The sequence below is a fragment of the Ciconia boyciana genome, chromosome 2 (genome assembly GCF_034638445.1).
Source record: "Ciconia boyciana chromosome 2, ASM3463844v1, whole genome shotgun sequence".
NCBI lineage: Eukaryota > Metazoa > Chordata > Aves > Ciconiiformes > Ciconiidae > Ciconia > Ciconia boyciana.
Genome location: NC_132935.1, coordinates 141,924,741 through 141,948,850, shown reverse-complemented (window position 1 = coordinate 141,948,850; position 24,110 = coordinate 141,924,741). Strand labels below are relative to the sequence as shown.

At 45.7% G+C, this 24,110-nt stretch overlaps 2 protein-coding genes across 2 annotated transcripts in view; both read left to right on the top strand.

The window, feature by feature from the left end:
- Window positions 1-807: 807 nt before the first annotated feature.
- On the top strand, window positions 808-4,616 carry LOC140648378 (guanine nucleotide-binding protein G(I)/G(S)/G(O) subunit gamma-11). Its single transcript, XM_072854257.1, has 2 exons — window positions 808-1,103; window positions 4,170-4,616. The coding sequence occupies exons 1-2, from the start codon at window positions 1,008-1,010 to the stop codon at window positions 4,293-4,295; spliced, it is 222 nt and encodes a 73-aa protein (XP_072710358.1). The 5' UTR covers window positions 808-1,007; the 3' UTR covers window positions 4,296-4,616.
- Window positions 4,617-4,725: 109 nt separating this feature from the next.
- The window catches only part of LOC140648377 (probable acyl-CoA dehydrogenase 6), a 95,512-nt gene continuing 76,127 nt past the window's right edge, over window positions 4,726-24,110 (top strand). Inside the window, exons 1-2 of the mRNA XM_072854256.1 lie at window positions 4,726-4,960; window positions 22,074-22,194. Coding sequence (XP_072710357.1) covers window positions 4,802-4,960; window positions 22,074-22,194 — 280 coding nt within the window. The 5' untranslated portion in view covers window positions 4,726-4,801. The remainder of the gene's footprint in view (window positions 4,961-22,073; window positions 22,195-24,110) is intronic.

The following is a 24,110-nucleotide window of genomic DNA, read 5'->3' as shown; positions in this document are numbered from 1 at the left end:
TAGACCTCGAAAGTATATGCAGCCACAGGAGAAGAATGGCCTAGTTCCTTCTTTTAACCCATCATTTCTCTTACAGACAGTGCCCCATCCTCTACACCCTCCATAACTCCATGGCTCCAGAGATGCTCTGCACAGGATGGGCATGACATCCCTCTCACACAGAGCTGTAACTCTGCTTCGCAGACATACCTGCCAACAAAAGTTGCTGTGTCTGCCATTGACGGCCTTGCCACCTGCCGGGACACTTGACCTGAGAGCGGTTCCTTCCCCTACTTTCAGTTCAGTCCATTCTTAGTTTCAATGCACAAGTATCGAAGAATGTGCCCATGCAAGCCACCTGCTGCTGCCTTAGCTGCTGGGCAGAGGAGCACAGCGCCCAGGGATGCTGGTGGCACAGGCAAACACGAATCATCCGAAGGCCAGGAGAAGCAGAAGGAGGTGGCGGGGACAAACGCCTCACCGCTGGCCCAAAACACCCGGCCGACCTCGCTGCGTTTGCCCCACAGCGGTGGCGAAGAGGGAGAGGAGGGCAGAGGCCAGCACAGGCCGGTCGCTGCAGGTCCCCGCTCCTGCCGCCGGCTGCCCCGCGGGGGGCCGGGGCGATGCGGCGGGGGGGGCCGAGCGCCCTGCCCGGCGGCCGCGCCGGGGCGGCCGGACCCTCCCTGTGCAGGCAGGGCCCGTGTCAACGCCCCGGCGCCCCGGCAGCGGGGCCGGATCGGGCGGCGGGTTTTAATCCGGTTAGGGGGGATTAGCGTGGCGGTTTAAAGGCCGGAGCGAAGCGGCGCGGGGAAGGGGTGCCAGGCGCGCCGGAGAGGAAGCGGCCGCGGCCGCCGCCGAGCAGCGGGGCAGCCCGGACGGCACCGTGTGAGTGAGCCCGGGGGCGGGCCGGGGGCGGCCGTCCCACCGCCCCGCCGCCCCGCGCCCGCCCGGGGGCTCCGGCCCCGGCGCCTTCGCTGCCCAGAGGTAACCTTTTGTCCTCCTCCCTCCGCGCTTTGGCAGTGTAGACGATGCCAGCCATCAACATCGAGGACCTGAGCGAGAAGGACAAACTGAAAATGGAAGTGGAGCAGCTCCGGAAAGAAGTGAAGCTGGAGAGGCAGCCGGTGAGTGGCCGCGGAGAAGGGGCCCCAGGCTGCCCGGCCGCCGGGGCGGACGGCGGGGCCGGAGCGGGGAGAAGCCCGTTACTCTCCGGGCGGGGGTGCGGGGGCTCATGCGGCGGCCGGGAGCACGTCGGGCGGGCGGCGGGGCCGGGCGCGGCAGCCCAGCGCGGAGCGGGAGCGCCCCGTCCCGCCGCGGCGGGCCCGGCGAAGGTAGGGGCGGCGGGGCTTCGGGAGCCGCTCTCCGGGAGAGCGCCGGCTGTTTTGGGACGACCGCAGCTTGCACCGACGGGTCCAGCCACCCCCTTTGGGGCAGGGACCGGTGACGGCGCTGGCGACATGTCACCGCTACCACCGTGTCGGAGCGCCGGTCCTGCACGGGGGCGGCTGTGGAGAGAGGGGGGAAGGGGCGCACCGCCCCCGGGATAAGGCGCCCGAGGGGCCGGCGCGGGCCCGCCGGCTGCGGCCGTTCCCGTTGCATTTGGCAGCCCTTGGCTTCCCCTCGCTGGCGGGTCCCTGGAGCCCAGCACAAGGCAGTCTTGCCTGGCGAGGGAGGAGCGCTTCGAGGTCAGTTCCCCTCCTCTGTAAAACGCCTGGGGATCTGCCGGTGCCAGGTGAGGGGGCGGTGTGCCGGCGGGAAGCCTTGCTGCGGCACCGCTCCCTGTCCCGTCCCGTCCGGGACCGCACCGCACCCGCCGGGCTGCGGGAGGAGCTGCGCGGCCACGGCCGCCCTCTGCCCCCGGCACCGCTCCCCCGCTTCGCTTGCCGTGCAGTGCCCGGGCGGAGGGCAGGAGCCAACGGTTCAGAGCCATGATCCATCCAGAGCTGGTGCAGAGCCATGATCCATCCAGCCTTGTCCGGTAGAAACATCGTACTTTTAGTCGTTTACACTGATTGTTCCTTTCTTTCCACAGGTGAGGTAGTTTCCAGTGAAATGTTTGTATTTTTGCACATTTTCTATAGATGAAAGACATGCAGAACTGATCTTGCTCCATGATAAAACTAATATTCTTTTTCTTTTCTCTTTTGTTCTGCATGCCAGCAGAAGCAAACTACATATAAATAAACGCTTCTAGTTAGGACTAAAAATACATTATATGTGGGAATCAGTGGCATTAGTCACGTTAATTACATTGCAGCTCTAGGTGTTTAGCCCAGAAAATGAGAAAGCCACAGTGATTGTAGATGTCATGGTATAGTCTGAAGCTCCAGCAGTATCGAGGGCTCCGCATCCAAGAATGATAGATATCTATATCATTCCTCAGAGAGTTCCCAAGCAACTGAAATATACTCTGTAAGATGTACAGATTTTGATTTTAATAATAATAATTTAAAATTATTGCTTAAATTTTCGGAATAAACCAAAACCCTGATTACTTTAGGGAAATTGATATTTTCAAATCACCTGTAGTAAAGCACAGACAACATCCTCAATTTTACCAGTGCGTTATAACAAAAGTTTCACTGTGAGAATGAAATCTGTGTTGTAGTTGTCACAGTCCCCTGGTACCTGTATGGTACAGGGATACAGGGACAGGGAAATGCAGGAGCCACACTTCTGTTGTCACCAAAAGTAAAAACGTATAGCCAAAGTTTTCTTGACCCCTTCCTATACCTTTACAGCACAAAGAGAAAATATCCTTTTGAATAATTTTGAAATGAATAAAAATGTCTGAATGTGTATTTAAGCAGGCACTTTTTTTCTTATATGTGAAAAAGATCCTGATGGTGCTGACTGAAGTAAAAGAAACCCTGGTCCTGCACATATACTTTGGAGCACAACTTTACTATGGCATAAGGTGCCCCAATTTGAATGACCAGGCTTTGTGAGGCACAGAAGAGCGAGGCACGTGTAATGGGATTTGTAGGTCCAAATTCTCCTTTGCTGTAAGGTAGTAAGAGGTAGTTAGACCTTATTTTATGCACTGTTTAATTGGGAATTAACTCTTTCTTTCTGGCAGCTTAAAGCTTAATTTTGCACAGGCCATGCTCTGTTGGTCTGTGATACAGCACGTAAATTCATTGGTTCTCTTGTCATAATTTTACCTATGGAGTAAAATATAATTAACAAAGAAGGCAAGGGGCCTTAAATTAGAAATACTAGTCATCTAGTGGCCTGGCCAACAGCTGGTTCCTGCTGCTGATTCTGCACTGCTGTGCCTCCACAGGGATTGCGGGTGGGAAGGGAGGAGGTGGAGACAGAGCCTGGAGCGTGTCCTCAGGCATGTCAGGTATTCGAGCACCTAAGGACAGTTTCTGCTGACATAGGGAAGGGAAACGAGAGGTGTGTGTGGACAAGGATCCTCTGGAGCTGGTGGGATTTGCTTGTGCACCCTCAGGCTCCACAGACACTCTTACTACATGTGCTGCATGTGCTCCTGTCTCAGTGAACACCAACTAAACCCAGTTCTTCATGTGCGGGTTCTGTGCAGGCTTACCTACATCAGTGCTAGTTTGCTAGGAATGTCATGCAAAGTGCCATGCATATTATGTTCCCTCATAACACAATAGGCTGTTTTATTAACCGTTGTTCTTAATAACCCCAGGTAACCTGTAAGTAAATTGTCTTCCTAGTTAGGTCTTTACTCCCATTCAAGGCGCGTGGTTGCTATTATAGAACCGCAAGGTGAGAATTTGTATTACCACTGAAAAATCGTTACTGAATGTTTTGTTTGGGGAAAACAGGTAAAGTCATAAATACTTTGAAATTGAATTGAAAGCTACTGTTCCTGAACCCATTAACCATAAGTCATGCTGATGCCGAGGGAGAGTGTGATCCGCAGCTTAATAAAACTATATTGGCTAACTAAAAAAAATGCAAGCTTAACTATGCAGCAACTGCTGTTCCGAGCGGCATATACATTCCCAGTGATACTCACACGTTCTGTGAACACTGGGCTGTGAAAAAGTGGAAGGGAGCGCATGCTTAGTGCTGGCTCTGCGGTCATATCTTTTATATTTGATGGGAAGGTAAATAAGAGAAAGAAGGGTGTGAATTCACTGGGTCGCTGTTCTGGTGTGCACAGTGAGCTCCGGCCGTAACGCAGCCACTTCTCTGTTATTTCACTCGAGGTGTCCAAGTGCTCCGAAGAGATCAAGAACTACATCGAGGAGCGGTCGGGCGAGGACCCGCTGGTGAAGGGGGTTCCCGAGGACAAGAACCCCTTCAAGGAGAAGGGAGGCTGTGTCATCGCTTAGGAAAACGAACCCAGCGCCTGCCACCGGAGCAGACGCTCTTGTTGTACCTGTAGGGAGTCACTAGCGTGTCCCCACCGCCGCCGGTCCTTGTTGAACGAGCACAGGAGCGGATTTCTTTTTCTTCTTTTTTTTTTTCCTTACAAAAATAAAGAAACCAACCGGAAAGCAGCCGAGACCCGCGTCGGTCGCTCGGCTGTCCCCCGCTCCCCGGCGTGGCCGCCCCTCCTCCCGCGGCTGGGACGGCTCCTTTCGCTTCGCGGCGCCCGCTTTCGCCACCCGTTTATCGGTCGCTTCATGGCTGTTCGCTGGCATTAAAGAAAACCTGCCTGTAACCCGAGAGCCTGCCGTGGCTTGCTGCGGGGGAGAGGAGCTGGCGGAGGGACGGGGCGGTGCAGGGGCCGCCGCGGCGACCCTGACCAGCCGTTAAAGCTCGCCGGGCCAGGCCGCGGCCCTCGCCCTTGCCCTCGCCGGGGCGGGGCGGAGGGGGGCAGGCGGCGGCGGCGGCCATGGCCATGGCGGTGGGCGGCGGCAGGCGCTGGGTGCGCTTGGCCTCGGCGCTGCGCGGCGGCGCGGCCCTGGGGCGCGGCGGCAGCTCGGGGCAGCGGGACGGAGGCGGCGTCGGTGACACGCCGCAGCACCGCGACTTGCGGGCGGCCCTCAGGAAGGTACCGGCGGGGGCCGGCGGCGCTTCCCCGCGGCGGGCGGGCCCGGGAGCGCGGCGGGGCGGTGGGACACCCGGCCGCGCCGCCCCGTGCGGGGAGAGCAACCGGGGCAAGGCCACCGAGCCGCCCGGAACGGCTCGGGGTGCGTTTAAATAAGGAAACTTCCCCCTGCCGGTGTCGGAAACGAAGCCATGTGTCCCCTGCATGCAGCACGTGGAACGGCAGAACGCTCCCTGCCGTGTGCTGCCGGGGGCTGAGCGGGTGGGTTTAGTCCTGCGGGGTGGCGGGCGGCTCCGTGTGCCCCCCCCCGCACCCGCGGTGCTGCCGCGCTGCTGCCGCCCTGGGCGCACGCAGGAGGCCGGAGCTCCCTCCCCGCGGCTGCCGAACGCAAGGTTAAGGTCTGTTCGTGGAGGCAGAGCGCAAGAAAAGGCAGACCAGAGCCTGTTTGTCATTGCGCTGTTTCTAGAAGGGGAGTGACGGGAGGTTCCTGTAAAACTGAATCATAAATCAAGAGGAAAGGAGGCACTTCTGGTCAGGTAACACGTGAAGTGAATGCCGAACGGCAAGTAATGGTGGTGAACTCTGTATATTCCCAACAGTGAGGTCAGTGACACCTGTGGAAGGCTGTGGTATAATCAAGCACACCTGTCAGAGGTAGCGAATTAGGTGGTTTGGACGTAGAAAGCCCTGCTGTGGGGCACACGGGGGCCGGGGCCAGCACCAGCTGTATGTGAGAGAAGTCCACCTTTAAACTACGGCCTGATGAGAAAAGTGCTGAAGTTTGGTACCTGCTACAAGGAGTAGACCACGTTATTGTGTCAGCCCCATATAAACAAGCAGGATGTATATTCAGAGGTAGGCATTATGAAGTGTAAGGACTTGTCCCCCACTTACCTATAGATACACTTACAAATCCCAGCTGGTGCTGCAGTGCTTTGCTGTAGCTTTTTAAAAGCAGCGTGCACTGGAGTGCCAGACATTAACTCATTTCTGTGACTTTGCAGCTGTGCTGCCATATCTTTTATAGATGCTTTTTAAAATGACTCAAGGAATCTTTTATTTTCATAGATAAGCTTAACCTTTTCCAAATTTCACCACTTTCTGAGTTCACTGTAGGCAAAAGATAGTTGAGCTACTTTTGATTGATGTGACTTTTACTTTCCTTCAGGTTTTTTTTTAGGAATTAAATTTCATACTTCCAATATTAAAACAAGATATCCCAAAGGCCATTTAATTAATCAAGTTTTATATCACTAAGATAATGCCTGTTATCATTGAGCTTTAGCAATTGTGGGTTCATCTTCCGTGTTATACAAAAGAAACCTGAGCAGTAAAAGAGATGCATGACCAGTCTGTTTCCTAAGAAATTAGTTTCATTAGTCTAAATTCCTGGACCTTCTGCAAAGCAGAAATAAGCTGCTAGAGAAAGAATCAGTAGAAGTTGGAAATGAATCCTCTTCTCTCATCTGGATTAATAGTGCAGGGTTTTGTAGCTAATACGATAGTGTCAAATTTGTGCTGATCCCATCTGGAGCAAGCCTTCGCTCTGTGTATCTGCAGAGTCATCTGCCCGATGAACTTGTTCCCTGGCACACTGCTCCCCATTACCTGCCCGGGCACTACAACTGCATTAGTGAAAAATCAATGTCCTTCTGAAATACAGAGGACAAGGCCAGACCTTGTGAAGGTGATAATCTGGAAGATTTTAAAAGTCCTGCTTTGTCAGGGATAGGTTAAGACACACATTGTTTTGTATCTCAGATGTTTGCAGCTGTGTATTCACTGAGGGATCAGATGAAAAGGAGGGGGGGAAGTGGCTGTATTAGTGTCTGCTGGTGCAGTGTTTGCTGCTCTGCTCTGTGACACAATGACTTTTTTTACAAATACTTCCCTCCCCCCCTCCTTGTTTTTATTCTCCCCCTGCCTGTTGAAGTGCAGCTAACAGTATGCCCTACCTTGCTGGGCTTAGTGCAGATAATTGCATCACGGGCCAAGAGGGAATGGGATGCTGCATTTATCACGTAAATCCCTGTGATGAATATATTGTAGAAGAAATTACAGTAAGCAACATAAACCAGATTTTATCATTGTCCTGTATTTTACGAAATGCTTGTATAGAATTTATTTTAGATTTTATCTGATCATATAGAAAAAAACCCACACCAATTTATGTCAAATCCAGTCTGATGTTGTTTACCCCAAAGCTTCTAGCAATCGATGTTTATTTTGGCTTAAGTTAAACCTGTCCTCAGTGACTTCAGGATAAACTGAAAAGTAAAGTCTTTGGGAGAGAATGACCGCTCAGGATCTGTAATGCATTTTAAGTGTAACTGTTCCGTAATTTGAGGCACTTTTTCCTCTAGCTAAATCCAGGTACAGCTACCAGAGAAATTGCAGAAATGAGCAGTGCAATTCCATGAGTGAGAGCTGTTATTTTTTTGTTTCCATTAATTTTATTTTTTAATCTGTTAAATTAATGTATTTTAAACAGTCTGTAATTTTCCAATTGTTCTGAGCAGGATGAGGAAGAGACTCTTCTATTCCAGCGGGCTGTTTTTAGCAAGGGTATTGAAATAAGCTTGTGAGTGGTTTCCTTTACAATTTTATAGGTTACCACCCTTCCTCTTGGAAATCAAAAACGTAACTTTTCCTTAACTTGTTGAACAATGCTTGCAGTGCAGTGGTATCCTACAGCTTGCTGCAGCAATTAAATTATAGTATAACTGGCTTGAAGGAAAAAGATCTCTGTGTGTGTATGCGTACCAGTATGCATATACATATAGGATATATACAGGCTGTCCATTTTTCTTTTCCTCTGGCATTAGTAGTAAGAAGCTTTGGGAAACAGGTTTGAAAAGGATTGGCATATATTTTGCTGGAGTTGCATGTAATATAAATGAGATTTCATTTTATATCCAGTGGTGACTTAGTCTAGTTACGCTGTGTTACTTCTCTGTAGGATAAGGGGGACTTCCCCTGCGACAGTGAGACTCCACCAAGGGACACTGCTACCTTATTTGCCACTCTTGGCTTGTATGTCATGAGTTTCTGTCTATTAATATATGTATTTTTACAAGAATTAAAGCCTTTTCATATTAGAGCATGCAGGATCTGAATTAAATATTGACATTCACTTTAACCTCCAATAAAATTACTGTAAATTCTCTGTGAAAAGAATATGTCTCTTTTTCACGTTCTGCAAAATACTGAAGGGTGACCACCATTGCCACTGGAGCACCTTGGATGAGGTTGGTTTATTTATCTTTGTAGCAAATCATAAAACCCAATAACAGAACAGCAAAGTAGTAGGTTGCTGGTATTACAAATAAATCACTTAAAAGTTAGTTTCTCACTAAATTGTGAGGGAGAAAAGACACAGCTGAATCTGCAAAATACATGACTTGCATCTGTAATTTTAAAACCTTATTCGTCATGCATCTGAGGTAAACGTTTCGGGAAGGAGACAGTTAAAAAATGTGACATTAGTAAGGCTCATAGATTTTGCACTGAGTGCCCTTCTGTCTAAGGGAAGTAAAATGTATTCCCAGATTCTGCGGTATTTGCAATAGCCTTTGTCATCTTGTGTCTGACAGAAATATTATATAAACATTTAGGGGCTAGTGCTCTTGCTAGTATAGATAAATGCACCAATATCCTTTACTACTGCCAAGAATTTTCGTTGGTAATTTAAAAGAGAGTAAGTTTTCATAACTGATTTTTGTTCTTATTGGAAGGGGCAGCTGGGATCTACCACTGTAATAAGAGGACCATCCAATACATTCACTAGTGCCCTACCAAGAGTTGCTTTTAAATCAGTTTAGGAGAGTAGGCGAGAAAAAAAATGAGCTTCGGCACAGTCAAGCAAGCTCTGTAAAAAGCTTTTTCTGATAATCAGAAAAATGTCACTTAATGTACAAATGCTTCATTGTGTAGCAAAAATGTAGTAAAGGCAATTTTATGAGCAATGCTCTTGTTATTCAGCGTCAGTTGTGCATACATCTGAGATTGCAGTTACTGTGTCCAAACATTGGATTTTTTTTCCTACCCCATATTCATGTTAGAACAAATTGCCACTGCATCTAGTTAGACTTCTCCATGAGCATCTTCTAGTAGGAGAGCTGGGCCTAAGGGATATTTTTGTGGTTCAGGTCTAGCTATTATATTGCTTTATCATTGTCACACCTGATTGGGTTAGGCAATACAGTTCCGCACTTCTGGCAACTAAAATTGTGTCTTAATAAGCAGTTTATGACTGAGCAAATGTCTGGGGTTTATATAGGTTTTGCCATGACTGTTCAGAAAATGTAACTTTGCTTAAATCTTTTTAGGTCGCATTTGCTTGGAAATGTGCAATTAAATCTCTCCCCCTGCCCATGTACCCATACTAATGAATGTCATCTCTCCCAGTTGGGCATCAGGGTGCTCTGAAAGCTGGTCTGTGTTTCAGCTCACTTTGCTCTGGACTTTGACTTTCTGGGAGATTTTTTTCCCCTGTTTGGACTCAGAGGGAGCGTGAAAGCCTACATCCAACTCCAGTCCTTGAAGATGAAATTTGACAGATGAACGCTGATAGATTACATGAGGAGACCTCCAGGATACTTGGTGTGCTTCTTAAATTTACTTTCTGTCATGCAGCCAGGCTTGTGTATCTAGACAGCAATTGTTGTAATTTCAACGTGCTTTAAGAGCCAAGATCCTTGGTCACTAGCCCTGGTAGCACCACCTGAGCTGTATGTTCCCTCAGATAGATTTCAATGACTAGTTTTTAAGTTCTCACAAAAAAACCTAGTACATTAGTTTCTCTGTAGGAATAAGTCAGAGCAAACTTAATAATTTTAAGTATTTCCAGAAATGCCATTATATCTGCAATCTGCCATTTTATATACAGCAGCCTTCAAAATATGCCATGTAAACTTGAGGTTGGGCAAACTGGTATGGGTGGCATGCTGCGTTCCTGAAAGTGCCAGAAGTGTCTGAGACAGTGAGGTGCAGAGGTCCTAAGGAGAAGGGAGTAGTGGGGTAGCCAAATCGTCACACCTGAAGCCGCTCTTTGGTGGTGGATGTTCTGTTCCCTGCCCGTGCTGGGGCAGCTCAGGAGTATGTGCTCTGTGAAAGCTAAAGGACTGAAAGGCTGGAGTACGGAGTATGCTCTGATGTGCTCTTGACCATGCCTGCTGGTGTCTGGTCTCCAGTACCGCTGCAGAACCAGCAGGATTTTGTCTGTCGTCGGGAGCCCTCTTTCTCCTTTGTCAGCATCCCCCAAACCTGCTGTGGATGGAAGGCTTGGGTTGGAGAAGCACTGCAGTGTTTGAGAGCAGAGCTGCTCTTCAGGCAGGTTTGAGAGGGTTTCTTGGGAGTGGGTCCTCTCAGATGCATTGTCACAAGTATTGCTGTTAAAAGCGTGCAGTGGGATAAGCACAACAGTGTATGTTGTGATTGCATTTTCAAAGGCAGAAAAGGAAATTAGAAATTCCTCTCTTCTTGAGAAGAAACCAACCTTTCCCAGGGGAAACTGATAAAATCCTGGAGGAATATCACCTTGTTTGGAGAGAAATGTGGAACATTTTATTTCAGCTTAGGTTTCTCCCAGCCACACGCACACACAAAAAGATAAATGGAAAATAGAAGGAACTAACTAGAGCATGCTGAATAAAAATGTTTTGCATGATGCTGGAGCAATGCAGTAAGTAGATCCTGTGTAAGCTTCTTGTGGTTCAGATGACAGTCCAAATCTTTAGCTGATGATTCAGTATTATGAAATAGCAGACCTTCAATGAGGTCAGTTTTAATCCATGAGGATGCCCCAAACTTATTACATACTTGGCTGATAGGTGATGGGCATAGTTTAAGTGCCAGCACATATATAAAATGGCATAAGCTGTGGGACTGTGGTGGGTCTCCATCTACAGTTTGGCATGTGCAGAGCCATTCTTTGAATAGCTCCAGAGGATATTTTTCTTCTTTCAGTGACACAAGACAAAGAAAAGGTGAGGGCAACAATAGAGTTAGGATCAGTTCGTAGGACTATTTTGTTTTATCTAAAGTATGCAGTCACTGTGGAGTGTCCTCTTGGATGCAGTCAATAAACAATGTTTTATGTCCAGGACTACTGCTCTGGGTACAGGTGTGGTAGCACCTGTCTGAACATGGCCCACTGGTGCACTGGGGAGTCCTAGAAGTATGGCAGGAGGCACTGGTTGCCACTTTTAGTTCTGGTTGGTGAGAAAGCATAATGAACATTTGAAAGCTCTGCTAGTGGAGATCTCTTGGTGAAGGAAATCCATCAGTCCAGGCGAATGGTGTAGCCCAGCCAGCACTGGATGCAACATTGCTTAACACAAGCAGTCTCTCCAACTGTTTCCCAATTTTCAGTTTGCAATTCTGCCTGGTTAAGTCCTGAGCCCTTTGATGGGGAGCAGCGTGTGGCTGGCAAAGATGGATAAACTCCAGAGGCACATGCCTCTGAGGTTGGATCCCATTATATAATTCCATGATGTCCTAGGACCTTGCAGCAGAGAGGTGGCCTGGGATGGTGTGGGCCACAGTGAGATAACTTGTTTTGTTCCTGCAAGGTTGTAACCGAGAGTCAAAAGCAAGATCCAAACCCCATCCCAGCCTCTGGTGAGCATTACAGTATACCTCAGCTCAGTGTCTCTGTGTCAGAAAGTATGAGTTGCAGCGGCAAAAAAAAAAAAAGCTTCACTTGCTCAGTTCTGCATCACTTTCACAACTGGATACAAGTAGCCAGAGTTCCCAGTCTTCCTAAAGGCTTGTCCAAGGTCAGCACCTAGATTGACATGGCACACATTTTTGCTCTTGTAGGACTACCCTGGTGTGAAGCATCTGCCCTGAGATCCTAGGAACAGCCATGCCCTTGGCACTCGCTTGTTCTCACGAATTTTGGGTTCCCTGTGTGCCAGGCCAGAAGAAAAAATGTCTTTGCCTATTATGTTGTGCAAGTGTGTGGTTTGTGCTCATTCTGGTTCCTTCTGGGATGAGCCCTCCAGTTGAAGGTCAAGTTGATTGTGACAGTCCCACGTGGGAGTTTTTAGATATGTTGTAATTTGTGTGGGGGGGAAGATTAGTGATAAGATTAAAACTGCAAAATCACGTGTTCTGGGAGTTGGTGCTGTGGACAGTGTTGCAGGGCACCTGGAGGGGTTGCTTTGTTACCAAACACAAAGAATCACACTTCTTATGAGCAGAACTTGTGATTGCTGTGGATGAGTCTGGCTCAATCGATGGCTGATTGGAGGTGGAAAAGGGGATTTCCTTGATCTATTTTTTCCCTCATAATGACACCACATGCACACATGGTTCTTGTCCAAGAAAAACACAGGGCCCCACATGGCTTAAAACCTATGGTGCTGAGTATCGAGTGAGAAATGCTCTTCCGATGGCCTGTTGCTTTGCCACTTGTGGTGTGGCTGAATGGAAGATGCAGTAGATATTACCGACAGTAGCTTAAGTAAAATACAGTCTGCGTGTGCTCGAAGGAGAGAAGGTGAGAAATACCATGGAACTAAACACAGAACTGATTGCCCGGTCTTGGGAGGCTTTGCAAATGTGTTCCTATCCTCTGCTGGAGAACAGATTTCAGTATGGTAGCTGCAGTTCTTGGAGTCCACAGTGGGAAGTGATTTTGGGATCCTCCCTTTTCTGCCGTATTCTTGGATAGGGCAGTTGAAGGGGTTGTGGTTGGGAGTGTGCAGGGATTGCCAAGACACTCAGGTCTGTGCAGGAGGGATTTGACTATGCAAGTATCCTGGGAAGAAGGACATAGGGAGGGAGGAAGGGTTGGCTAGGATCATGTCAGTCCCTGCTCAGCTGGAGCTACTCTTCCAGCATCTCATTCCTCAGGAAAAGGTTAAGCTAGGCTCAGCTCCCAGGTCCTGGACTGGACGTTTTATTTTCTTAGTGTGGTGATGATGTGTGCCCTCTGCTCCAGCGGTGGGGCTCCCAGATGTGCCAGCAGCTGCACAGGGTGGAGGACCAGCGCATGCTTCTGCACTCCCTGGTGGACTTGTAGGTTTTTAAGTTTTAGGTAAGCGTTGGCAAAAACTTTGTGGTTGATTCAGGGTTTGTTTGGTTTGTTTCTTTTTTTTGTCTCCTGAAGTAAAAACTGTAGCCAGCTGTGTGGGACCAAAAGATTTGCAGTATTCAAATTTCTGAACCAATAATCAGCTTTGCTTTATGTATTATGTGTGTTGCGAGGAACAGTGTCACAGTGAAAGGGAAGAAACGCAATGATTAAAACAGAAGCGTGTCCAGTTACTGCCAAATGAATAGACCAGGAAAATTACAGAATACTCATAAAGTGCTTGCTTTTTTTCCTGAAAATCAGATTTTGTAAAAATAGATGAGGACAGGTATGTTTTATTATATAATGATATGGTGCCAACTCTTAAGTAATAGGGTTTTTCCCTCCCCTAATTTTTTTTTCCCTTTGAGAAAGGGAAAATTTCATTTAGTAACAGTTTGTTCCTGTATTTGCTGATCACCGCGGTCTTTAGTACCCAGTGCTGTAGCAGATTGCATGATTCCTTTGTTGCCTGTGGCGGGGCTTAATTGAAGGTACAAAAAGGAATTGTGGTGCTCTAATTAATCAATTTTAAATACATGTCTTCCGATTTCAGCCTTACGTTTTCCAGCACTCAGGAAATTTTTCTGTTTTTCTCTTATATGAGCGTACTGAACATTGGTTTTGAATCCACTGGAAGCTCAGCTCTGGCCACAGCTATGTGCAATGGCAGTGGAGAAACCCAGACGTGAGCCAGGCCTGTTCACCCTCGCTTTGCAGCACTGAACAGAGAAGTAGAAGTATCCTAAAGATACCCAAGGCACTAGCGATGACGTGTTCTCTGCCCCTTTGAACCGGCTTTATAGTGCTAAGCTGGAATTACTTTTTTTCCTTAATTCTTAATGTCTCAAGCTTACGTACTGCCCATTGGGAAAGGGAAAAGAGGAAAGCTAAACAACCTGAAACCTGTGTGTATTTACGTCTAAATGCGCACACGTGCACAGAGAAGATTCAGGAGGGATTATGTGTAACACACCTGACGTGGTTGATGCCTCTCTTTCTTTATTCTGTCAAGTGTTTGGTACATTTACAAGCAGAATAAAAGATCAGCAATGCAGTCCATGGAAAAAGAGGGTGGTGAGCATAAGTGCCTGCCATGGAGCCCATGCTCAGCCGGCTACTTCAGTGTGGTCCTAACCTTATCTCTGTGTAATCCCACCAAGGCAGAGGGACTGGCAATATGTTTAGATAGGGTAGGTGGAACCATTATTTTGCTTTTCAACATCTGTTTAAGGTTTTTAGGTATGGAATTTAAAAAAAAAAAAAAAACCACAGAGAAATACAGTTGTATTCGACTTGGCTTTCTTTTTTCTTCTCAGTGATATCTTCTGGCTGGCTTGAAGTGTTCTTTTCATCCAGCAGTTGTTTTTTTTTCACTGGGCTGGTGACATCTTGTCCTGCAGGTGCCACGTAGAGCGGTTGGGTTCTGCGCATGAAATGCATGAGAAGTTGGGGAGACCAAAATGAACTGAAGGGCAAAGACAGCAGAGCATGGTCTTCTGGACCTTTTCAAGGGCTGGGCGTTGGCAGCCGTCCTGCCTGGTGTATGAGTGTCTGGCACGGTCTTCAAAGTTCATGAATGAAGGACAAAGTTTTGAGAGCAACTTTCCTAGCTTCTCTTTTTGAAGTAATCCTGCAACCGCTCATTTCTTGCTCAGAAGTGTTTGTTTCGTGTTCAAAAAGATGCTAATAAGAACAGCCCATCCCACTGTTTAATACCATTTATTTACCCAGGCTATACAATTGCTTTTTAGTCCATGAATTTTAGTCTGTGCATCTCTCCTCTATGGAATGTGCTTGGGGTGATATCAGTGAGCTTGTTTATATGGGCGAAATCAATCACATTTCAGATTAGACCTGTTAGTCCTCAATTATAATGGGGAAAAAACGTAATAAAAAGAGATGGAGAATAAACCAACAGTACAATTTGAAGGGCATTTTTTCCTTCAAATGCAGTAAAGGCTTTTAAAAAAGAGACGTGGATATGTGTGGTAATTCCTCATTCATTTTAGATTTTCACAGGGGGTAAACGAGATTGAAAATTCTGAGTAGAGTAACAACGTTTTGAAAAAAATTGTTTCCAGTAATCGTAGAAAAATATGGAAAGAAATCAAAGCTGTTTTATTTCAAACCTTTATGTGAAAGTTTAGAGCACACTCTAGATTCATTGCTACTAGCTGTAAAGTTTTAAGTTAGATGGATACTTAAATACTGTGGTTTTTTCCTGCTGTTTCCTCCATATTCTATGTGCTGCACTCACATTATTATTTAGTATCTCAATGATGGCTTGAAAATATTGAGGCTTTACAAGGAACTGCCATCTAGATTATAATTTTATAACTTGGTTTGGGGTTTGTAAAATGAATCATGCTGCTTTAAAAAGCTTAAGTCAAAATTACTTCATTTTTGTTCTTTATTTTAATTATCTGGATATTCTGCTTTTAGGACTTTTGTTTTCCTGCCAAGTATTTTTCACAGGGTCATGAAATGGATGTCTACACTTAAATTGAACTTTTTCAGTTCAACCCGTGTACTATTGTGGAAAATGTTTTCTTGGCTTGTTTCCAGCAACAGTCTGATGACAGCTCAGAGTACAGAAGTTTCCGTATCATCACTGAGGCCCAGTCCCACATCCCGTACTCAAACAGGGCAAATTCTTCAGTGACAACTTTTGTAGACAGCCATTTGCCCAGGTGTTGCATCGTACGTTTGGCTGGGTAGTCGAGTGTATCCGCAGATTGTATCTGAATGCCACATCTTCCACGTTGTGGGCAAGAGGGAGACTTGCCTTCCTCATGCAAAGGGGAGAAGTGTTTTGGCAGCATCTAGGACATTTGCTACCTTGACAGGACCCCTTGCACAGCAGTGAGTCATTTTTTTACATGGATCTCCTAGGTGAGTTCTAACTAAGGAGAGTGTGTATGTTTTAAGAGGAGGAGTGAGGGCTATCCCCCTTGTTTCAATTAGTATTAAAAACAAACAAACAAACAAAACCAACCAAAAAACAACCAATCCCCAGAAAACATTCCTGCAAAACTTCCTGGAAATCTTCACCCTGTGGTGATGCATCCTGAAAGAGGAAGCAGTAGGTTGCAGCTTTGCCCTCTAGATCACTTCAGACCTCAGGCAAGCTGGTAATACTGGATTTTGGTTGCCAGAAGAAAGGGCACTAAATAATTTTGTATGAGCAGGCAAGGTTAGCACTGCAGGGAACGTTTTCTGCTTGCTGTGTGGTTAAACCATCTTTGTGCCATGGGGTTATTTTTAACCTGTTGTGGTCTTCGAAGTCACATACTGCCTCTGGTTCTGCACGTGATGTCATTAGAGACTGAATGATTGCCTCTTCCCTCGGGGCACTGACTGCTGCAGGTCCAGGCTGGGTGATCCGGGCACTCGGGCACCTCCTGGCTTCTGCTAGGGTCTCCCAGCACGGGTCATGGGGAGAGGAAGCCCAGGAGTAGCTGCCAGCCTGCCAGCACTGGAGGGACCTCAGGAGTGCAGGAGGGACAGCAGGACCCCGCTTTGCCCACCGCGTGCCGGTAAGACGTCCTCATCAGCGAGGTGCCATGGCAGATGCGTCAGTCTCTCCACAGCCTCTCTAGTAGGTAGCAGCTATGAGGAGCTAACCTCCTTCTCTCACCCGCCTGGATTCACCCTGGTTCTGTCCCGAATATGTTTCCACATCCCAATCTTCGTCCCTGTGCCCTTTCCCTACCTTTCTGAAGAGTATGACTGGGAAAGGTTTGGCCACCAAACATTATTTAGGGCTTTGGAGGAGTTATGAGGGGGTCGAGGAGGGCCATGGCCCCCAAGCCCAGGAGTGAGAAGAAACAGGGAATATACACTAGAAAACTCATTTTGGTGTGCTTGGGATGCATGCCTCGGGGGCGACCCAAATGGAGGCCAACGTGTGGGAAATGAACAGCTGCTGTTGGGATGTACGAGGCCCTCCTGAGGAGCAGCTGAGAGGCCCTGCGCAGGCTGCAGCATGGCGGCCGGCAGGGTCCTGGCTGCCTTGCACCCATGGGGTGGGTTTTGGCAGCGAGGTTTGGTAGCACCCACGGGTGGCCCATGGGTTTGACCACCTCAGCTCTGCCTTACGTCTTGCTAAAGCGCTGCCTCATCCTCAGCACCGGCGTCCCTACGATGCCAAGTTGTCTCGCAGTGCAGTCGTTGCTGCCGGTGGTTGTGAATGAAACTACAAGGAGAAATGTTGTTTTGCAGGCTGTTCATTATTTTCTTCAGTTATTGCTGGTGTTGAAGGCAAAGGGCTCTCTGGTATGTTACCTCCTTCGTTTCAAGTTGGTGTTATGCTAATGTCTGGATATAACCATTGAAGAACTGTCATTAATGGTTTGTTGCTTATTTATTTGGTTTTTTGTTACATTAAAGATCCCATTAATTGTGTCATCTTTGGCTATTATATTAATAGAGCTAAGTTCAATTACTGTAACTTGATTTAAAGGAGAAAAAAAAATGCTCCTCGTAATGTAATATGGTACAGTTATGTGGCACCACTAAATCCATTTAATCTTCTTAGTACAAAATCCCTTTTTCTCAGACATTTTCTCTTGCTTTTCTAGTAAGTCAGTCTAATGTCAGCTTAGGTGTAACTCACAGGAAGCTTTAGTAAAAATTTATATCATTTTGTAAGAATTCAGTTTATTGTTTTTGAGATTCATCATCTTGCTAATTGTGTGCTGAAATTGTACAGTATTATAAGGGATAGATATAAGAGGACTTGTGTGTAGAAGTGGTATGGCCTTTAATTTCTCATTTGAATTACTTGATAGAAGGTAAACTTGCTGATGAATAATGGAAAGAAATCTTTAATTGCTGTAAAGGACATCTGTACACACTCTCAGTACTCAAATTAATTCAATTAGACTTTTAGTTGTAGAAATAGGGAATTTATTTTAGAATACAGTGAGAATTAAACGACAATTGCTAATGTTTCTGGGTAGGTGCTGGTACAATATCAGCACAAAATACTGAGCATCATGTGAAGGAAAATCCCCAGATGTGTGTTTTTGTTTCTTCTCATTTAAATAGTATGCTAACTTCCAGTGGAAAATAATCAAAATGCGCAACTATCTGGCAATATTTTGGGGAGATACTTTAATTGCTCTCTTTTAGAGAGAAATTAGAATAATCTATATATAAAAAAAAAAATCTAAATTTCTGTCTTTAGCCCCTCCCCAACCGTGCCACTGCATTTCCCCATTCCTGGGCAGGAAGCTACAGGTGCTGTTTTCACAAAACTTTGTCAAGACTATTTTAAATAAACACACTTTTATTTTTCTTACCATCATTCAACACAAAGTGAGCTTGTTGGCTCAATCAGTTTCCGATTGGGCAAATTTCCACAGTGTTTTTTGAAATAATTCATGGCCGATATCAGCCCTGAAGCCATTCTTTTGGAGGCTCCCTGGAGCGCAGCCCAAGCTCTCGCTGGGATGCAGGCTAAACCAAGGCTGCCTCCAGAGCTGAGTCCTTTAGGTGTGCATCTTCATGGTTCAGATGAAGCAGCCTGAGAAAAACACCAGTCCTATATGAGACTTACTGTGCCCTTGCTGTCGGGAAAATAACAGCATTTCTGTTGTGATGTACTGGTACTTTATCAGCAGGTGGCAAAGACATGTGGCTCCTAAATCAACTTTACATCCCAAATGCCATTGAGATTTGGCCTGCTAGATCAGGTGAAAAGATTTCTTTCGTGGCTGGGAATATCTGTCAGATAGCATCTGTAGTATGCTGTGTTAAAATATTTCTACTGAGAGGAGTTTTAGGTCTTGCTATAGTCAGTATCCTAGTGATGCAAGTCTAAATGCTATCACCCATGATTTCCACATTTCTCATGATAAAGCATATAAAAATAAGCAGACCAGCTGCTCACCTACTGCTGAAAGCTTGCTTCTGTGTATTTGTCAAACACTGCATGTATACCTTATGATTTAGGTTAAGGTGCCTGCATAATTTGTGCCTGCAGCTCTTAGTGTTTGCTTCTAAAAGTTGTGTGCATTCACAAAAATTTAAATTAATTCAAAGTTAATTAGTCAAGATTTAAATTAATTCAAGCATGAAATATTTCTCTGGGGGCACAGATGTGAGGAAGTGGCCAAAACCAAGGGAAGGGGCAAATTAAATGGTTAGATATGCAGCATTATTTGATCTGCATCCACATAAACCTGTCTTTAGCAATGTTTTAAGCACACGTTCTGTAATTGCCTGTGTTCCTTCAGTCATTGCTGGCTTGGCCCTTTGAAAATATCTCTGTTTCGGTTTGCTTTTATATGAAGGGATGATAATATCCAATAATCAGTACTGAAGCATCAGCCAGTTGACCAGTGCTGCAGTTCTCCAGCAATGTGGGTTATGTTTGTGTGTGATAGTGTAAGGGGAGGTGTTTCCCAAAATCCCCTCTCCCATCCAAGCCGTCTGCCTCTGCCCCACAGCCTGCTCCTCCCCTCTGTACAAATTATCGAAGGATGTGCGTTTTCTGAAGGCTTATTTTGAGGAATGATACTTTTAAAGGAATGAGATTGCATGCCTGAAAGTAGATTAGTTTGTTTAGAGTCTTATTTATGATTGCAAATGGCATGTGTGATTTTTGCAAACAATTTGTGTCTAAAATGTAAAAAGCTTTTCACAAAACCTATTTAATTTCTTTGCAAAAAATACAGTTTAAAGTGGACAGTCCAGTGGCTAAGAAACAACTGTGGATATCAGTATCTGGACTGTGATATTCTTTTTTCTTTCTTTCTTTCTTTTTCCCTTGAACTTAGAGGCATGCATTGTTTGTGGTTTGTGCAGCGAGGCTATCTTCATTTTTTTTGTTGTGTCATGCAAGGAAGATCTTGTTTTACTCGACATGGCAAACTTCATCTGGTAATAATTAAACTTTGGCTCTGTTACTTTGAGTTTTACTCAAAGGCACAGGAGCAAGCAGGTCATATTTTGCAGAAATGTAAATGTAAAACCACTTCTCTAATGCCTTAGTCATTCTTTTGACTCCATTTAACTTCAAAGGTAGCTTTTTATGTAAGCTGTGAACCATTTGGCCCAGTACCAGCCATAAGAAGCACAAAACTCTGCTAGTACATTCACTTCATACTTTTGCCAAGATCCATCAAAACACTGGGATAACTTTCTGTACATACTTCATAACATCCAGGGAAATGCCTGAAAGAGGTTATCCAATGTTACTACAAACAATCAAAAAGGTGTTTCACCACCTGTAAGTCAACATTGAGGGTCAGCATCCTAGAATCTGAGCATCTATGGCAGGATATGGCAGTATAGAAATTAAATGGGGGCTTTCCTAGATAGTGTCCTGGTGAGTATTTTGCTACTATTGATTGTGAGGCCTATGTTATTCAGTATAAGAAAGGGAGAGAGATGATAATTACCAAATGAGCTGAACATTCAGTATATACATTTCTCAGAATTTGGTGAGAGAAGTGAAAAAGTGATTTTTCTGTTACCAACAGTGAAGTATCCTTATTTCTGTGGCTGACTGGGAAGCAGAAAGCAGCCATATATGGGCTGAAATTCTCTGAAGAATGTGCAATAAATAGATAGTTCGGAAGAAGGCTCCGCAGGGTCTCATGAGCACAGCAGTTTGGGAGGGAGAGGAGTCTATTTCCAGCTCAAGAAATAGTTAGCACCACAGGACTTGTTTATTTAGTGTGGAGAAAAGACTAAGAGGAGTAAGTTCTTAAAATAATAAATTCTCTCTTCGTGAAACAGTGTAGCAGTAAAATTGTGGTCACGGATTAAAGGCATTAACTTTCTCTTGGGAATTGGTGTTTGTTTTGGTGAGGTTTGGTTTGGGGGAAGGAGGGTGACTTTTCTGTTTCGCATTTGGACCCTCTTGTACGTGCTGACCCAGGCGTATGGCACGCTTGGCGGCACGGCAGAAGCAGCCTGTGCCAACCCCTGGTTTGGCTTGTGGAGGTAGGCAGGGGTGGGCACTGTACAACTGACTCCTTTTGAGAGCCATTGAAACCGCGTCTGCCTCGTGCCGGGTTGGTAGGCACGGGGAACAAGAACGAGGTGGCAGAAGCGCGAAGGCCCGGTGCACCCTGCAGCGTGGGGCCGTTTGGCACGGAGCTGGCTCTGTTCAGGAGTTACTTCCAGGCTTAGAGGTTGGCTGCAAAACCACAGGTTGCCCATTTTGCTCCTTTCCCATGGCCATGGAAATCTGGGACTTCGTGGGGTGAGATGTCCAACCCTTGTGCTCTGAAACCTGAAAGTGTTCCTGAATGTAGTGGCTGTACTCCAGATGTGTTTTGCTGACGACAGCAAAGGGAAGGGAGGACAGCAGCCTGACAGGGAAGACAGAGCAAGGGCAGTAGCCAGGCAGCTCAGGACATTGACTTTTGGAAGGTGTGCAGCAATAGCCCAGTTGAGAGTTGCCCAGGGACTAGACTTGGAAATGCTATAAAATCTGGAAGAAGACCAGATTTTTCCAGTACGTGTGTTGTCAGACCCTAGGGAAGTCTAAATGCAGACTGGACACAAGTGCTCTGAACAGCGCTTATGTCCTTGAGAGCGTTTCAGGCAAAGGGAGGGGAAATGAGGTGTCTCCTACTTGTGTGTCTTGCGTATTGTGTGTGGTCATTGTGAGCAGATCTTTAACGTTCTTTGGCAAGGTCCCTCTGAGGACAATCCGGGTTTCCCTTCCTGCCACTTTCAAGAAACTGTACCCAGAAAGGTAACAAATGGTGAGGGGGAACTGCCTCACCATAGGTCTTGGAGAGGCTTAAAGCAGCCCTGATGACTTCCTCTTGTAGTAGTTGTAATTGCTGAAAGAATTACTTATATTTGCCTCATTGCATCTGTTGTAATAGTTGTGGGTGGGTGGAGAATAAGGATATCTAACAGGAAGTAAGAAAATTAATGTGCTTTCAAAATTTTCGCTGTACTTTTTTTTTTTTTCTTTTTAAATTAACTACTTTTTGTCTAAAAACTTTAAAGGTGTTTCTGTAGGAATGTCTGTGTTAATAACTTTTAAAATTTATTTTTCCAATCTAGATCATCGACAAGGAGATTAATCCCTTTGTGGACAAGTGGGAAGAAGAAGGACAGTTCCCAGCACATAAAGTATTTAAAACCCTGGGACAGGCTGGATTCCTTGGTGTGGATAAGCCAACAGGTAGGAGAGTGTATAACTCCTGAGTGTTGATGTTGATGGTGATAGACTCATTACATTATCTCAAATAGCTTTTGCTCCAGATCAAAACATGGTTTGGAATTCAGTGCAAAGTTTACTTATATTCCTCAGTCACAGGCGTGCTGGTTACCAACTGTTCAAATACAGCAAATGATGTTGCTGAGTGCTCAAGTTGATATTCTCCTAAATATAAATGTTAAAAACCTGCATGACTGTTATTTTAAAGTCAGTGAAGTGAATGTCACTTCAGTTTTCAACATACAATTTCTTTTCTTCTGGATCCGGACACGTATGGAATAATCTCAATCTTCATTAAAGAACCCCCAATTTGAAGGCATTGAAAGTGTTGTAACATTTGGCCTATTACACTTCCTTAACCTGTAACCTCTACAACATTGTACTGTATTCTGTCTCGCCATTCAGAGGATGAGGTTTGTGTGGGTTTTAGGCCATTATATCCTAGACTGTCTTTAAAATGCACTATTCCAGCCCACAGAAGCATGTACAGAACAAGAAGCTGATGATACACACAGCAAGGACAGAGCAAGTTTCATGTGTACATATATATATTGGTGAGGAAAAAAGTCAAGAAGTCCAGAGGAATAGGAGGTATTTCTGCTCTTCAGCTAAAATACATATTCCCCTAGTTTTTTTGTTTGTATGCAATGTAATATATACTTGTTTTCTTTTCAAATGCTACTGTTACGTGTTCCTGTCAGAATTCTCTGGGTTTTTTTCCCCCATTTTCTTATTCATGGTTAAAAAGTTTAAAACAAAAGCAACTTTGCATAGGCAAACCTTTGGCAATCGTGGTGAATTTGGAGCAGCCTGAAGTGGCAACATTTGGACAGTTAACTGCAGATAATCATCTATATGGAGCAGCTCACACAACCTTAGCTATGCCACACCACATCGTTATGTTGCTAAGGGACAGGGTTTGAACTGTGGAACAAATTATATCTTTTTACCACTTACTTTCAGAGGAAATTTTTCCTCTTGAAATGAACTTTCATATTCTTGTACATTCCGACGTGGAAGATTTTTTCTCTAGCTGTTCAGCTGTTGGAGCTCGCAGAACTGTTGAGCTGTGATTGTCTGACAAATCCAATTAGGTCTGAGCTGGTATTTCTTTACAAAAATGCTGACAGTCTGAGATTATACCTAAGATCTATTTAAAGGACAAATAGGATTACTGGGGGAGGGAGAAAACCACCTCTACCTTCTGCTGTAACTGTTTGATAGGCAGATTTGAAATCTGTCTCAGTGGGGTCTCCTTCACACCGCTAATATTCATGTTGGTTGTAATAATGGTGTGGCATTGCTGTCCGATTACAGCCCCGTCATGTTGTTACATGCATCTCAGGGCATGCAGAGGCCTCGGCTGGGGTAAGGAACCTCAATGCTGAGCATGCTGTGCATAAAATATTGTGGAGGTGGGAACTTTGTATAATGCTCACAAAATAGCTAGGACAAGAAATAATGTGAGTGAAAGCTAGTGAAGAAGGGACTTATGGAGGCAAAGATGGGCACAGAAGGTTTCATGCACTGACTACGCTTGTTATACTCATGATTAAGAATATTGTAGCCTTGGCTTTGGCACTTGTATCTAGCTGTTAATCTAATTTGTTGGGCCTCTGCATCTGCATTTTATAAAAGCTATAAAAAACTGGATAAAATTCTCAGTGACACGTGGTCCATCTCAGTTCATCTTCTGGAGCAAGGTATTGTTGGGTACAGAAAATGCACCACCTCCCTGTAAGATGCTGCCTTCGCAGCATTCAGTTGTGCAACAGAATGTCACTGGATCCAGCTTTGCTCTGTAATCGTGTAGTATCACCAGGCACATCCTGAAAGTACCGAAACTTTCTCATGGTGGTAAGTGAAACAGTCAGGTGTCT

Excerpts from the sequence above, each read along its gene's own strand:
- LOC140648378 (XM_072854257.1), top strand. The coding sequence starts at position 1,008 with ATGCCAGCCATCAACATCGAGGACCTGAGCGAGAAGGACAAACTGAAA. Across the intron at positions 1,104-4,169 it reads TGAAGCTGGAGAGGCAGCCG|GTGTCCAAGTGCTCCGAAGA; the intron begins GTGAGTGGCCGC and ends ATTTCACTCGAG.